At 66.7% G+C, this 13651-nt stretch overlaps 3 protein-coding genes across 3 annotated transcripts; 1 reads left to right on the top strand and 2 right to left on the bottom strand.

Annotated features, from left to right (window-relative positions):
- The first annotated feature begins 1019 nt into the window (after positions 1-1019).
- Positions 1020-1936, top strand: LOC129494312 (interferon-induced transmembrane protein 1-like). Its single transcript, XM_055301153.1, has 2 exons — positions 1020-1279; positions 1697-1936. The coding sequence occupies exons 1-2, from the start codon at positions 1094-1096 to the stop codon at positions 1889-1891; spliced, it is 381 nt and encodes a 126-aa protein (XP_055157128.1). The 5' UTR covers positions 1020-1093; the 3' UTR covers positions 1892-1936.
- Positions 1937-7537: 5601 nt separating this feature from the next.
- On the bottom strand, positions 7538-8598 carry LOC129494311 (interferon-induced transmembrane protein 1-like). The gene is made up of 2 exons (XM_055301152.1): positions 8260-8598; positions 7538-7824 (listed from the first exon to the last, which is right to left on the bottom strand). The coding sequence occupies exons 1-2, from the start codon at positions 8506-8508 to the stop codon at positions 7627-7629; spliced, it is 447 nt and encodes a 148-aa protein (XP_055157127.1). The 5' UTR covers positions 8509-8598; the 3' UTR covers positions 7538-7626.
- A 1440-nt stretch (positions 8599-10038) lies between these two features.
- LOC129494310 (interferon-induced transmembrane protein 1-like) lies at positions 10039-11072 on the bottom strand. Its single transcript, XM_055301151.1, has 2 exons — positions 10838-11072; positions 10039-10310 (listed from the first exon to the last, which is right to left on the bottom strand). The coding sequence occupies exons 1-2, from the start codon at positions 11015-11017 to the stop codon at positions 10116-10118; spliced, it is 375 nt and encodes a 124-aa protein (XP_055157126.1). The 5' UTR covers positions 11018-11072; the 3' UTR covers positions 10039-10115.
- Between the last annotated feature and the right edge of the window lie 2579 nt (positions 11073-13651).

The raw sequence follows: 13651 nt of genomic DNA, 5'->3' as shown, positions 1-13651 counted from the left end.
GGGAGCAGGGGACCTGGAGGGATGCTGCCATTGAACACCACCGGCTGGAGCAGGGCCAGGCCTCCGTCCCAGCTCCTTGCGGTGAAGGGGCTGGTGCAGTGGTCATGGCGGTGACACAGCGTCGGCCTCACCGCAAGCAAGAACTTTCTCTTGCTCTGCTGACCCATCTTGCCGGGGGAGGAGGGGATTGTTGAGGAAGAGGAAACATTGTAAGTTCAGGAAGGGCCGGGAGTGGGGCAAGCCCCTTCCGAGAGCCACCCCTGTGTGTTTCCCCAACACTTCCCCTGATGCGATGGGGGCGGGGTGCGTGACCTTGCTGGCCTGTGCCACCGGGGCCGCCACATGGACCCTTGACACAAGCCAGACGCCCCTTCCGCCTGGTGGGTCCTGACCTGGGCACACACAACACCCCACCCCCTCACCCCACCCCCTCCCCACCACGGACTCCAGGGCAGGAAGGGGAACAGATTCCAGACAGGAGGCCTGCGACCCCTGGGATGCGGCCTGGGGACCTGGGTGCTCTCTGTGTGGGGCCTGAGGGGCCTGCTGTGTGCGGTGGGGGCCCTGCAGCACCTGGAGTCTGGGTGGGGGCGAGGGGGGAGCCTCACAGGCCACGAGAGGTCCTGGGGCCACCCTGAGCCCTGGATGAGGTGGGGCAGCAGGGACAGCACCTGATTGAGAGCCTGGGACAGGGAACCCCCCAGAGGTCTCAGCCCTTGACCCGTGAGCACCTGCAAGCACCCATCCAGCACCTGCCAGCACCTGCCCAACACCAGCCCAGCACCCACCCAGCACCCACCAGCACCCGCCAGGCACCCGCCAAGCACAGGTGTATGCTGACAGTGAGTCCTTAGGTCTACCTCCTGCCAGCCCAGTCACCCAGTTACAAAACAGTAGGAAAGAGGAATTTCTGAGAAAGCAGAAGGAAGCTGAGATGGGGACAGGGGACCAGAAGGTGGGGCCGAGCTCTTCCAGGGCCCACCTCCTGCACCCAGGCTTCACCCTACAATGGTCAAGGCTCTGGCCCCCTAGCAGCACTTCCCAGCTCCTCTTGCCTGGCAACCACACACAAACACATCCCCAAAACTCAAACATGGACCAAGACCAGTACCAGGTTCCTGAAACTGGAGCCCCCCAGAGCATGGTTCCCATGACGACCACCGTGATCAACATCCGCGGTGACACGGTCGTGCCCGACCACATCGTCTGGTCCCTGTTCAACACCGTCTTCATGAACTGGTGCTGCCTGGGCTTCGTGGCCTTCGCCTACTCAGTGAAGGTGGGTGGAGGTGGGAGGGGGAGTCCCTGGCGTGTGGGGCGGGGGCGGGGGCGCCTGTACCCTGCGCCCAGGGTCCCACGGGTTCCCCTACTGACCGATACTAGAAACCACACACCTGGGCTGCGCGTGTGGCCCCAAAGCTCCCCCAGGAAGAAGAAAGGACCTCGGGGGAAACTGAGGCCAGGGAGGGGCCAGAGCCGGGCAGGGGTGACCCCGGGGTGTCCAGGGGGGCTGAGGGCCGAGGAAGGACGTGGAGGCCCCAGGAGGGACAGGCCCCTGGGACCCGGACCTGCTCAGGCTCCAGGGAGGGGGACGGGGTCCCGGGTGAGGGTGAAGGGCAGGGCCCGCCAGGGCGCCCCTGAGTTCCTGGTCTGGGAGGACCCACCCCTCACCCCACTGTCCGCGTGTCGTCCCCAGGCCAGGGACCGGAAGATGGTGGGCGACCTGACCGGGGCGCAGAGCTTCGCCTCCACTGCCAGGTGCTTCAACATCTCGGCTTTGGTCGTGGGCATCATCCTGGGCATCATATCCATTGTCCTCCTGGGCATGGCCTACACCATGGTCTCTGGGGCCCTGTTACAGGCCATGCAGGAGAGGCGTCGCTACCACTAGGCGCCCTAGCAGGACGCCCCGGTCCCCTCCTCGCCCGCCAGCCGCGCCCCAGCCCCCAGCCCTCTGCTCCAGGTGCACAGACCGGCCTGTGTGCAGCCGACTTCAATAAAGTGCCCTGTGTGTGACGTGCTGTGACCTCCCTCCCGGGGTGGGGGGGTGTGCGGGGAGGCCCTGGCGCCCTGGGCCTGAGCACACCGGCCCCCTGCCCAGTGTGGGGCTCCGGGGGGCGGGCACATCCTTGGGCTGGGCTGGCTGCTGGCCGCCTGCTAGGAGCAAGGCCTGGCCGGGGTCCTGGGGAGTCCCCGACCCAAGGAAGCCACGAGTCCAGCACAGCCTGGGTCCCGAGGGTGAGGCTCCACCTTCCAGGTGTGTGGGAGCCAGGGGGCCGGGCTGGGGGGGCACAGAGCTCTCCCCTGTGCGCTGACAGCAGAAGCGACAATCATAACCCGGGACTAAGCCCGCGGACAGGAAGCCTGAGAGGAGTGACCCGTCCCCCCACCGTGGCCCGGCCCACAGGATGCAGTGGCTGCCCAGGGCCCCGCCAAGGGTCTCCTGGCCGCTGGGGGTCATGGGGCTTGGGTGTGAGCTGGGGCCAGAGCTGGGCCACACGTGGGGCGTGGGCGTGGGGAGTGGGGCGTGGGGTGTGGGGCCGTCCTCGGCTCCTCTCCCCGGGCAGGGGGACTTGGCCCAGGCAGTGGTGTGGGAGGCCCCAGAGGGGGTGGGTGCTGGGCCCGGTCTACACGGCAACCTGCAGAGGCTGCGGGAGTGTGGGGGCCAGGCGGGTGTCCGGGTGGGATTCTGTCGGGCGCCTCGCCTGGGTCGTCCAGACTGCCAGGTCCACAGTGGGGCAGCCCCGGCCCGGCTCCCTCCCTCAGCAGCCTCCAGGCCTGGTTCTGTGCTCCCTTCAGCACCCGGAGGAGGGACCTGGCAAGGCCCACCCCCCTGTGTCAACCTCCGTGGTACAGGGCCTTGGGCTGCAGGCTGCCCGGGATCCTGCGGGACCAATGCCGGGGAGCCCAGCAGTGCGCCTCCCGCCTGGTGGGGAGGAGGAGGGACGTGCTCTGGGCGCTGCCAGGCTGGTCTGGGTGGGTCCGGGTGGCTGCCTGGGGCGGCTCCTCCCTCCCTGGACAGCAGCTCTGAGGAGCAGCCCTTGGCTCTGGCCACCTCCCACCGCCGTCCCACCCGGCCCTGGTGTCCGGCCTCCACTTGTCCGCTCTCTACCCCGACTGTGGCGCCTCACGCCCGGTGCCCGAGCCTCCCGCAGTGACGGGCTCGCCACCTGCCGTCCTGCCAGGGCTTTTTCCGTCCTGAACCCGAGAACACAGCAGGTAAAGCTGGAAACCCCACAGGAGGCTCCGGCAGGCAGGACGTCGGTGGGCACCCCACTCTGTGGCTGGGGTGAGGGGCGCCGGGAGGCAGGTCTCAGCCTTCTCACCCGTGACGCGAGCAGACTGGCTGGCGGGGCAGGCCCAGCAGCCACCTGTGCAGTCAGTCTCCACTGCCCACGGCCAGCAGGAGGGGGCTTGAGACCAGTGTGTTACCCTGGGAAGAGGAACAGCAACCAGTCTATCCTCCAGTAACTGGGCACAGGACGCTGGCCCCACCCGCCAGCCAGACCCCGACCCAGGTGGGCCCCGGAAGGCCGCGTGGAGCTGCAGACCCAGCCGGCCTGGGCCGGAGGGTGCGCACAGCGGTCTGCCCAAGTCCTTTCCTCCTGTCTCGAGATGCACGTGGGCTCCCAGGGGATGTCCGGCAGCCCTGCCCACCACGAGTGAGGTTGTGTCACACGCACCAAGTTGGAGCTTGGAGAGGGCCCGGTCCTAACACTCTAGAGGATGGAGATCAAGCAGGCAGTGTGTGCTGCCCACGTCCTCCACCCCCGCTGTCCCACACTGTCCCTCTGCTCCTGTCTGCATGGCAGGGACCCCCTGGATACGGAGGACAGGAAAGGAAGAATTGCGAGTCTGCTTGTTGGGGGCGGAGGAGTGTGAGGCAGAGAGCTGGGCACGCCTGTACTTGCACCCCTGGGCCCACAGGGCCTTGAAGGTCCCGGGGCGCAGGCTGCGAGCTCCAAGAGGGGGAGTTGGAAGCTAAGGGATGCACCCGGAGCAGTGCCAGGGCGCCAGGGGGTTGGGGCTGATGGAGGCCTGAGGACACAGGCGACCGTCCGCACACACGTCACATTTGGGACAAGACCCAGGCAGGACCCGGGGGCTTCATGCAGCACTGCGCATCCTCTTACAGGCAGTTTGGTCAGCTCAGAGCTCGGTCACGGTGCCAGGACCCCGAGAACATGCCAGCGCACAGATCCCACAACGCGTCCCTCGGCGGGGCCTTGGGTGGCTGCAACCCCGGCCCAGCCGCAAGGGGACACCCACTGAGCCGCCGCGGGGGGGGGGGCAGCGCCTGGGAGCCCCTGGGCCTCGCCCTCACCCCAGCAGCCGTGTAGCCCACTCCACACCACTGGCCGGTGTAGCATGGACGACCTGGGGCGGCAGCAGCCCCGGGGCCATCGGGGGTCCACCCGGCCCTCCCTGACCTCCCCCCGAACCGGGCACCAGGGCCAGGTCCACTCCCCGGGGCCGATGCTGGGTCTGTCAGGACACCTTCGGGGTCGGTGTGCGGCCACAACACCAGGACCACAGCGGGGTTTCACAGGACACCTGCAGGGTGGGGGGGCGAGGGGGGCGGAGGGCAGGAAGCAACTGGGGGCGCCCTGGGGGTGCTGCACAGTGAACTGGGAAACGCCAGACTGGACTGGGGTGTGGAGCCCACTGGCCCCCAGGCTGCGGCAAGAGCTCCCAGCGGCCCAGGACTGCGGGTAGCAGAGGACCTGCAGCCTTGGCTCTCGGGCGGGGCCATGTCCTGGCTCCCGAGCTGAGCCGACCGACCCCTGAGAAGGGGGCGCAGGCCGGAAGCAGAAGAGGAAAGTCCCCACTTCCTCCGTCACCACCACCTGACGTCCACAGAGCAGGTGGGGGGGCGGGGAGGGAAGGCAGGGGTGCGTGACCTCGAAGGCCTGTGCTCCCGGGGCTGCCACATGGACCCTTGACACAAGCCAGACGCCCCTTCCGCCTGCTGGGTCCTGACCTGGGCACGCACAACACCGCACCCCCTCCCCACCACGGACTCCAGGGCAGGAAGGGGAACAGATTCCAGACAGGAGGCCTGCGACCCCTGGGATGCGGGCTGGGGGCCTGGGGGCTCTCTGTGTGGGGCCTGAGGGGCCTGCTGTGCACGGTGGGGGCCCTGCAGCACCTGGAGTCTGGGTGGGGGCAAGGGGGGAGCCTCACAGGCCACAAGAGGTCCTGGGACCACCCTGAGCCCTGGATGAGGAGGTGGGGCAGCGGGGACAGCAGCTGATTGAGAGCCTGGGATAGGGAACCCCCCAGAGACCTCAGCCCTTGACCCGCCAGCACCCGCCAGCACCTGCCCAGCACCTGTGTAGCCTGACAGAATCTTTGGTTCTGCTTTACGCCCTCCTGGACCCAGCCAATTCCCAATTCCCTGAGCACCAAAAAATGAATTTTCAGAGAAAAGGAAACCACTGGGGAAGGTGGGACCCAGAGCTGCCTCCCCCGTCTACCCCCCACGAGCTGCATCGCCCACCATGAGTGACAACCCTCTCCCATCCAGGGGGGCACAGCCCCTGCAGGTGGAGCAGAGCCCATCGGGGGGTCACAGCCGGCCAGGGGGAGCACAGCCCCCCCCACAGTGACAGCCTAACCAGTGGGAAGCCAGGACCCCCAGGCCCCAGGTCACTCCAATGGACTTCTCCTTTACAGCAGCCCCTCCCTCCCCCCCAATCTATGAAAGATCTTTGTTCCTCTGTTTTGGGATTTTTGTACAGTTTTGCCATCGTTTGCCTTTCTAGAATTGTAATTTTCTACTCTTCCCAATTAAACCCATTTGGCGGTCAAATAACCGGCAGCTTTAACCTTAGTTTAACCCAGTTCCAACGTGCGGGGAGGACGGGCCGCACGCACTAAGCAGCGTCAGACCCCGCAGGGCATCAGCATCGCCTCCATTCCCAGCCCTTCTGCCCAAGGGTCAGTGGGTCGCACGGTCCAGGGTTCATTTTTACCAACTGTCCCTGGACCCTCGTCACCAGCCGGGGCCGCACCTGTGCTCTGACCACGTGGGCCCCCCGGAGCCCTCCGTGACCTCTTGGTTGTACAGATTCGCGAGAGTGGCCCACGGAGTCGGGAGACGGTCTCCTTCCCGCGTCCCCAGCGCCTCATGCAAGGACGCGGGTCCGGAGCAGCCAGATGGAAGAGATGCCAGGGCGGGGGTGGGGAGACGTCCACGGCTGTTCCAGGCACAGCACTGTCCCCACGCTGGCTGAGGTCCCCAAGCCAGGGGTTCAGAACCTCGCCCTTAGGGTTCCCGGTGCCGGGGGTGGCCCGGTCGCGGGTGGGGCATTGCCGCGGGCACGGGCCCCGGCCTGAGGGGCAGGCACAGTCACGTTCTCGCAGCTCTCGGGAGGATGGTCACAGCGGGCGTAACCGTCCCTGAGCTGCAGTGCCAGGAGCACGGTCCTGCTGGGGGGCGACCCTCTCGTGCCGCCAACAAAGCCCTTTGAGGTGAAGCTTTTGCAAACCGGAGGACAGAGCTGAGGCCTCCCGCAGGCCAGGGCGGCCCATGGGCAGGTGCCAGCTGCGGAGCGCGGGGCGGAGAGGCTCCACCCCTGGGTGCTTCCTCGAGGCCACGCGCTCCGGGGCCGCCGGGTGCCCGGGCCACAGAGTGGGCGGCGGGGTGAGGCCGCGGATGAGCCTCGGAGGCATTGCAGCACCTCCCAAGGGCGCTCTGGAGGGAACAGTCTCTTCCAGCCAAGGGGGCAGCGGTCCCGGGAGGAAGACGGACAGGCGTCCGCCCCGAGACACCGAGGGCGGCCCAGAGTGGGGGCGGGGAAGGGAGGAAGGACACGCTCCTCGGCAGCAGGGGATCCATCAGGTGCCGCGGATCCGGGTAGGTGGGGCTGCCCTGCCCACCCGGCTGGGGTCTCACCCCACTGGCCTCTTGGGGTCGGGATCTCCTCCTTCACCGACTGGACGGCTGATGGGCCAGCGTGCCCCCCTCCACCCAGGGTACCCCAGGTCTCCCCCGTGCATCTGCGAGTTAGGGCACCAGGTGCGGGGTAGGGACGCGGGACTGGGGAACCGCAGCCGGGACCCCAGTGCTCGGGGTCTGCCTTGGGGCAGCCACGGTGTCCCCGATACGGAGGCCACGACACGAGGAGGTGATGATGTGACCCCACTCGGGGCAAGGGTACACCCTGACTCGAGAGCAGGGACACGGACCTTATAGTGCCGGATGTAGAGGCCGTGCTCCCGGCAGCGGGTGTCCCGCCACCTTCCCCGCCACGGGGTCCCTGGGAGCTAGGAACAGCCTGAATCTACTGCCGCTCTTCCCCACACGAGCCATCGGTCAGGGCGCAGACCTCTGGGAAGCAGGGACCCCTCCCACGCCGCCCTCCTGTGTCCCCGCAGCCGGAGGCCAGATGCAGGCCAGGCCCCGACGAGCCCACCCGGCGCACGCACTGGAGCAGGTGCAGGCGGGCGACGGGCCGAGGGCGGGCAGCGGGGCTGCGGCCGGGCAGCGGGGCCGCAGGCGTCTCCAAGGGCCCCCCAGCGAGAGCGCAGCAGGTCACAGGCAGGTGCTTTATTGACACCAGCGCTAGAGGGACCTGAAGGTGACAGTGTGACCGGAGCGGCCGCCGAGGCCTCCGGCGCCGACTACGACCCTCCGTCATGGTCATGTTTTACCATCTCGGAAACTGTTTCGAAAATCATCAGGGAGCCGGTTGACACAAGAATGACGAAGGTGACAGTCAGGAGGAGGCCCAGGACCAGCGCCCAGATGTTGAGGCACCTGGCTGTGGAGGCGAAGCTCTGCGCCCCGGTCAGGTCGCCCACCATCTTCCGGTCCCTGGCCTGAGGACGACAGGTGGACATGGGGTGAGGGGCGGGTCCTCCCAGACCAGGGACTCAGGGGCGCCCTGGCGGGCCCTGCCCTTCACCCGACCCGGGACCCCATCCCCCTCCCTGGAGCCTGAGCAGGTCGGGGCCCCGGAGCCTGTCCCTCCTGGGGCCTCCACGTCCTTCCTCGGCTCTCGGCCCCCCTGGACACCCCGGGGTCACCCCTGCCCGGCTCTGGCCTCTCCCTGGCCTCAGTTTCCCCCAAAGTCCTTTCTTCTTCCTGGGGGGGCTTTGGGGCCACACGCGCAGCCCAGGGATGTGGTTTCTAGCATCGGTCAGTAGGGGAACTCGTGGGACCCTGGGCGCAGGACTGCTGCAGCCTCCCTGCAGGTACAGGCGCTCCCGCCCCCGCCCCATACCCCGGGGACTCCCCCTCCCACCCCCACCCACCTTCACAGAGTAGGCGAAGGCCAGGAAGCCCAGGCAGCACCAGTTCATGAAGACGGTGTTGAACAGGGACCAGACGACGTGGTCGGGCACGACCGTGTCACCGTGGATGTTGATCACGGTGGTGGTCGCGGGAGCCGTGCTCTGGGGCGCCCGGACGACCACCACCTCCTGCTCCTCCTTGAGCATCTCGTATGTGGGGGGGCCGGCGGCGCAGGCGCCAGGGAGCAAGGGCCGAGGGGAGCGGCTCATGGTGGCAGGTGCAGCTCGCAGGGTGCGGACGCGGGAGGCAGCTCAGGGCCCCACCTTCCCCAGGGGTTCCTTTCCCCAAAGTTTCTGTTTCCTGGCTTTTCTGAAAGTGGTGAACTGGCCAGGTACCAGGAGGGTGGCCCCAGAGCCCGGTGTCAGGTTACAGGGGGCCGGGCTGGGCGGGCTGAGGACAGGCGGTCCTGGCTCCCTCCCTGTTCAGGGGTGTGCAGAGGGTCCCCAGGCCTGTGCCCCCGCCTCCCAATCCCCGCACCCTTGACCTGCCCCCCGCCGGTCTCGGCTTATTACTAAAAAGGGTGTAGACAGGCCGCCTGCGGGTGCTCCCTGATCCCAAGGAGCCTCTGCTGGAGCTTCCAGCAAACATTGGAAAACTTGTAAAATAGGAGACTGGGGAATCACACAGCACAGGCGTAGCCTCAGCACAAGGTGTCAGGTTGTCAGGTGCGGGTTGGAGGCCCAGGGACAGGTGGAAGGGGGTCGGGCCGGGGGAGCACAGGGAGAGAGAGAGTGGGGCCCAGGGGGGAGCCCTGGCCCCGAGCATGCAGGGAGCTGGAGCACCCAGGAAATCAGCAGGCGGCCCCAGGTCACCGGTCGGCAGGCAGGGGGCAGGGTGACTGCCGGTGCTGGCCTGTGACCTGGGCGCCTCTGAGGACATTGGGACTTGCCTTCCAAGGAGGGGATGGGAGGCAGTGGGGGAGCTGGAGGCTGCTGACGGAGGGAGCCGGGCCAGGGCTGCCCCACTGTGGACCTGGCAGCCTGGACGCCCCAGGCGAGGCGCCCGACAGGGTCCCACCCGGACATCGGACATCGGCCTGTGGCCCCTGCACTCCCGCAGCCTCTGCAGGTTGCCGTGTAGACCGGGCCCAGCACCCACCCCCTCTGGGGCCTCCCATACCACTGCCTGGGCCAAGTCCCCTTGCCCGGGGAGAGGAGCCCAGGACGGCCCCACACCCTACGCCCCACACCCCACGCCCACGCCCCACGTGTGACCCAGGCTCTGGCCCCAGCTCACACCCAAGCCCCATGACCCCCAGTGGCCAGGAGACCCTTGGCGGGGCCCTTAGGCAGCCACTGCATCCTGCGGGCTGAGCCACGGTGGGGGGACGGGTCCCTCCTCTCAGGCTTCCTGACCACGGGCTTAGTCGCGGGGTGTGATTGTCACTTCTGCTGTCAGCGCACAGGGGAGAGCTCTGTGCCCCCCCAGCCCGGCCCCCTGGCTCCCACACACCTGGGAGGCGGAGCCTCACCCTCGGACCCAGGCTGTGCTGGACTCGTGGCTTCCTTGGGTCGGGGACCCCCCAGGACCCCGGCCAGGCCTTGCTCCTAGCAGGCCGCCAGCAGCCAGCCCAGCCCGAGGACGTGCCTGCCCCCGGAGCCCCACACTGGGCAGGGGGCCGGTGTGCTGAGGCCCAGGGCGCCAGGGCCTCCCCGCACACCCCCCCAACCCGGGAGGGAGGTCACAGCACGTCACACACAGGGCACTTTATTGAAGTCGGCTGCACACAGGCCGGTCTGTGCACCTGGAGTAGAGGGCTGGGGGCTGGGGCGCGGCCGGCGGGCGAGGAGGGGCCCGGGGCGTCCTGCGGGGGCTCCTAGTGGTAGCGGCCGTTCTGCTGCATGGCCTGTAACAGGGCCCCGTAGGCCGCGGCGTAGGCCATGCCCAGGAGGACAATGGATATGATGGTCAGGAGGAGTCCCAGGACCAGCGCCCAGATGTTGAGGCACCTGGCTGTGGAGGCGAAGCTCTGCGCCCCGGTCAGGTCGCCCACCATCTTCCGGTCCCTGGCCTGAGGACGACACGTGGACATGGGGTGAGGGGTGGGTCCTCCCAGACCAGGGACTCAGGGGCGCCCTGGCGGGCCCTGCCCTTCACCCGACCCGGGACCCCGTCCCCCTCCCTGGAGCCTGAGCAGGTCGGGGCCCCGGGGCCTGTCCCTCCTGGGGCCTCCACGTCCTTCCTCGGCTCTCAGTCCCCCTGGACACCCCGGGGTCGCCCCTGCCCGGCTCTGGGCCCCTCCCTGGCCACTCGCCCCGTCAGGCTGAGCAGTGTTCAGGGCCGTGGCTTCCTCTGGCCCAGACTCGGGCTCCAAATCTGACGTGCGGAGGCTCTAGGGGGGAGGAGAGCTTCTGGGGATGGTGGGCACTGGGGACCTTGCCCTCCGCTGCCACCACGTGTGGCCTCCCCGCACCTCCCTGGGGCCGGTCACATGGGCCACGCACCCCCACACTCACGTGGGCTCCCCCACAGCGCCCTCTGGGCGGGGGTCCCCAAGGTTGGCACCCTGGGGGGAGGCCCCGGCCCGCACCCACCCACCTTCACGGAGTAGACGAAGGCCACGAAGCCCAGGCAGAACCAGTTCAGGAAGATGGTGTTGAACAGGGACCAGACGACGTGGTCGGGCACGACCGTCTCCACCGGGACATTGATCACCGTGGTCGTGGCAGGAGCCGTGCTCAGGGGGGCCCCCCGCACGTCCACCTTGTTCTGCATCATCTCTCGTGGGGAGGCGCAGGCGTGTCCGGGGAAGAAGAGTGCAGGTGGCCGTGTGGCCCCGAGCAGGTGTGGCCGGGAGCTGGGCAGGGCCCCTGGGTAGGTTGGGCTTCCCCACCGCTCAGGTTTCCTGGTGCTGTGCAGGCTTCGTGGGCGGGGGCGGGGCCGGGCTGCTGAGGCCTGTCACTCACTGTGTCTGCCTGACTCATATCTTATTGGCCTTGACCTATTGTCCCGTCAACGGCCTCACACAAGGTGCTGCTGCACCCACTGGCAGCGGGGGGCTCCGGGGCTCTGGCACATTCCTGCCATGCAGCTGCGGGCCTGGTGCTTAGGTGCAGGACGTGCATGTGGCACCTGACGTGGGTGCCCTCCAGGTCCGCCGTCACCGCCCGGGGCCTGTGCCCAGCGCCTGGCGATCGCGGGTCCCCGTGCGCCCCTTGGGGCTGCCCTCCGCGGGCTCTCTGTGCATCTGGGATTCTCCCTGGGCTCGTGTGCTGCAGCCGCATCTCAGGCGTCTTAGCGTCTGTGACTGCTTCGTTCCTCCCTGGGGCCCCGGAGACCCTGTTGTGTGGACGCAGGGCCTGTGTTCCGCAGCGGTGACACGCTGGCGCGCAGCTGCTGGCATGCGGGCCGCCGTGGGCGACGCGGGGCACGGCCGTCCTGGGCACCTCGCAGGGGCTCTTTGTCCCCTGTGGGCGTCTTCCCTCCGGGCTGCGCCCTCTGTCACCACAGCTGTCCCTCGGTCCTGGGGTTGCAGGGAGGTGACCTGGCCCCACAGGGCCGCCCGCAGCGCTCAGCTAGTGCCCACGTCCCGGGGTGCCCTGAGCCCCCAGGCCCTCTGTGGGGGATCGGGTGCCAGCCATCAGGACTGCGGCCTGCCTGCCACACCACTCCCCACGCCCCACTGGCCCCCGCGGCTGGTGGCCTTGGGCTCCCCTGAGGCCGCGGAGGACAGCCCGCTCTGGGCAGATGTCCCAGCACCGGGTCCGGGTCCCTGCCAGCCGGGAGCGCCAGGCCCTGTCCTGTCCCTGGTACCCCGCGGGGCGCGGGGCGTGGTCCCGGGAGCTCAGGACTCTGGGGCCCTCACCGGGTCTCCCGCAGACCCTCGTGTCCACTTGATCCACTGCAGCGACGTCCTCCTCAGCGCTGGATCTTCCACATCCGCGTAGACACGGCCTGTTGGGATGATGCCTCGCGGCTTCCTGGGCCCCAAGCCCCTTCCGCGGCCTTGGACCTGGCTCTTTGTGGTCCTTTCCCGTTGTCCAGGCCACGTCGGACTCTTGCTGGTGCCTGGCGGCTGCTCCCTCCGGAGCGTGGGCTGTCTTCCCTCGGGTGCCTCAGCGGTTTCTGGTGGAAACTCGGTCCGCAGGACATGCGGCAGCAACCCGGCTCTGCTTTCCGGTTCCCGGGTTCGTGCTTGCCTCTCGCTCTAACATGAGTGCCTGGCTTGGGTAGTTTTTCTCCCCCGTGACCCCCGCCCCTGAGCCGACTCAGGTGGGTTCGGGCAGGAGCTCACTTGGGCAGCGCCCTCTGTGGCACTAAGGTGGCCGCCCCTCACCTGCACAGGGAAAGGGAAAGGGGCTCTAGTCTTGCCAAGGAATGTGTTTTGCCTAACGTTTACTAGCATTTATTTAATTTAAAGGTGATATGGTTTAATTTTTTAATGAGATAAAATTTGCATAACAGAAGAACTCGTCATTTTACCCATGGAAAATGTGCAGCATTTGTGACTTTTCATGTGTCTTGGTGTCGTAGGTGTCACAGTCCTATTGCTCTGAGCGTTTCCTTTTCAGCAAAAGAAACAGGTACCCACAAGGCAGAAACCACATTTCCTCGCCCCTACTTCCTCAAGCCGCCCGTCTGTTCGGCTTCCCTTCTGTCAGGCATTTCACATAAATGGACGAGCTCAATGAATCCGAACTCCTTCCTTTTTATGGCGGATAAATGTTGTACTGTACGATTGTAACGTACTCTCCTTATTCAATATTGATTAATTTATGGACATTTGGGTATTTCCAATTTTTGGCTCTTATGAGTAATGCTGTTGGGAAGAGTTGAGTGCGGTTTATACGGACACGTTTTTGGTGCTCTGAGGAATGACTGGGTCATGTCACAACTTAATGTGCGATTTTTTTTTGAAGATTTTATTTACTTATTCATGAGAGGCAGAGCGTGAGAGAGAGGCAGAGACACAGGCAGCGGGGGAAGCAGGCCCCATGCAGGGAGCCCGACGTGAGACTCGATTCCGGGACCCCGGGGTCAAGCCCTGGGCTGAAGGCGGCGCTAAACCGCTGAGCCCCCCGGGCTGCCTGTGTGATTTTTTTAAAGATTATTTATTCATTTTAGAGAGAATGAGCAGACAGCAGGGAAGGGGCGGGAGGGGGAGAATCTTGAGCAGGTTCCCTGCTGAGCGCGGAGCCTGACCGGGGCTCGATCCCAAGACCCTGAGATCATGACCTGGGGCAACACCAAGAGTTGGCCGCTTACCCGACTGAGCCCCCCAGGCTCAGTCCTTTTTGAGCATCTTTCAAGCTATTTCCACCCACATTGCGTGAGAATCTCTGTTTCTCCATATTCTCACCAACACTTATTTTTACGTTACACCAGGTGAGCGCCGGTCTGTTATCTGTCGGT

This window comes from Nyctereutes procyonoides, unplaced genomic scaffold, assembly GCF_905146905.1.
Source record: "Nyctereutes procyonoides isolate TBG_1078 unplaced genomic scaffold, NYPRO_anot_genome, whole genome shotgun sequence".
In the NCBI taxonomy this organism is placed as follows: domain Eukaryota; kingdom Metazoa; phylum Chordata; class Mammalia; order Carnivora; family Canidae; genus Nyctereutes; species Nyctereutes procyonoides.
This window is presented reverse-complemented; position numbering and strand designations above follow the sequence as displayed.

Excerpts from the sequence above, each read along its gene's own strand:
- LOC129494312 (XM_055301153.1), top strand. The coding sequence starts at position 1,094 with ATGGACCAAGACCAGTACCAGGTTCCTGAAACTGGAGCCCCCCAGAGC. Across the intron at positions 1,280-1,696 it reads CCTTCGCCTACTCAGTGAAG|GCCAGGGACCGGAAGATGGT; the intron begins GTGGGTGGAGGT and ends TGTCGTCCCCAG.
- LOC129494311 (XM_055301152.1), bottom strand. The coding sequence starts at position 8,508 with ATGAGCCGCTCCCCTCGGCCCTTGCTCCCTGGCGCCTGCGCCGCCGGC. Across the intron at positions 7,825-8,259 it reads CCTTCGCCTACTCTGTGAAG|GCCAGGGACCGGAAGATGGT; the intron begins GTGGGTGGGGGT and ends TGTCGTCCTCAG.
- LOC129494310 (XM_055301151.1), bottom strand. The coding sequence starts at position 11,017 with ATGATGCAGAACAAGGTGGACGTGCGGGGGGCCCCCCTGAGCACGGCT. Across the intron at positions 10,311-10,837 it reads CCTTCGTCTACTCCGTGAAG|GCCAGGGACCGGAAGATGGT; the intron begins GTGGGTGGGTGC and ends TGTCGTCCTCAG.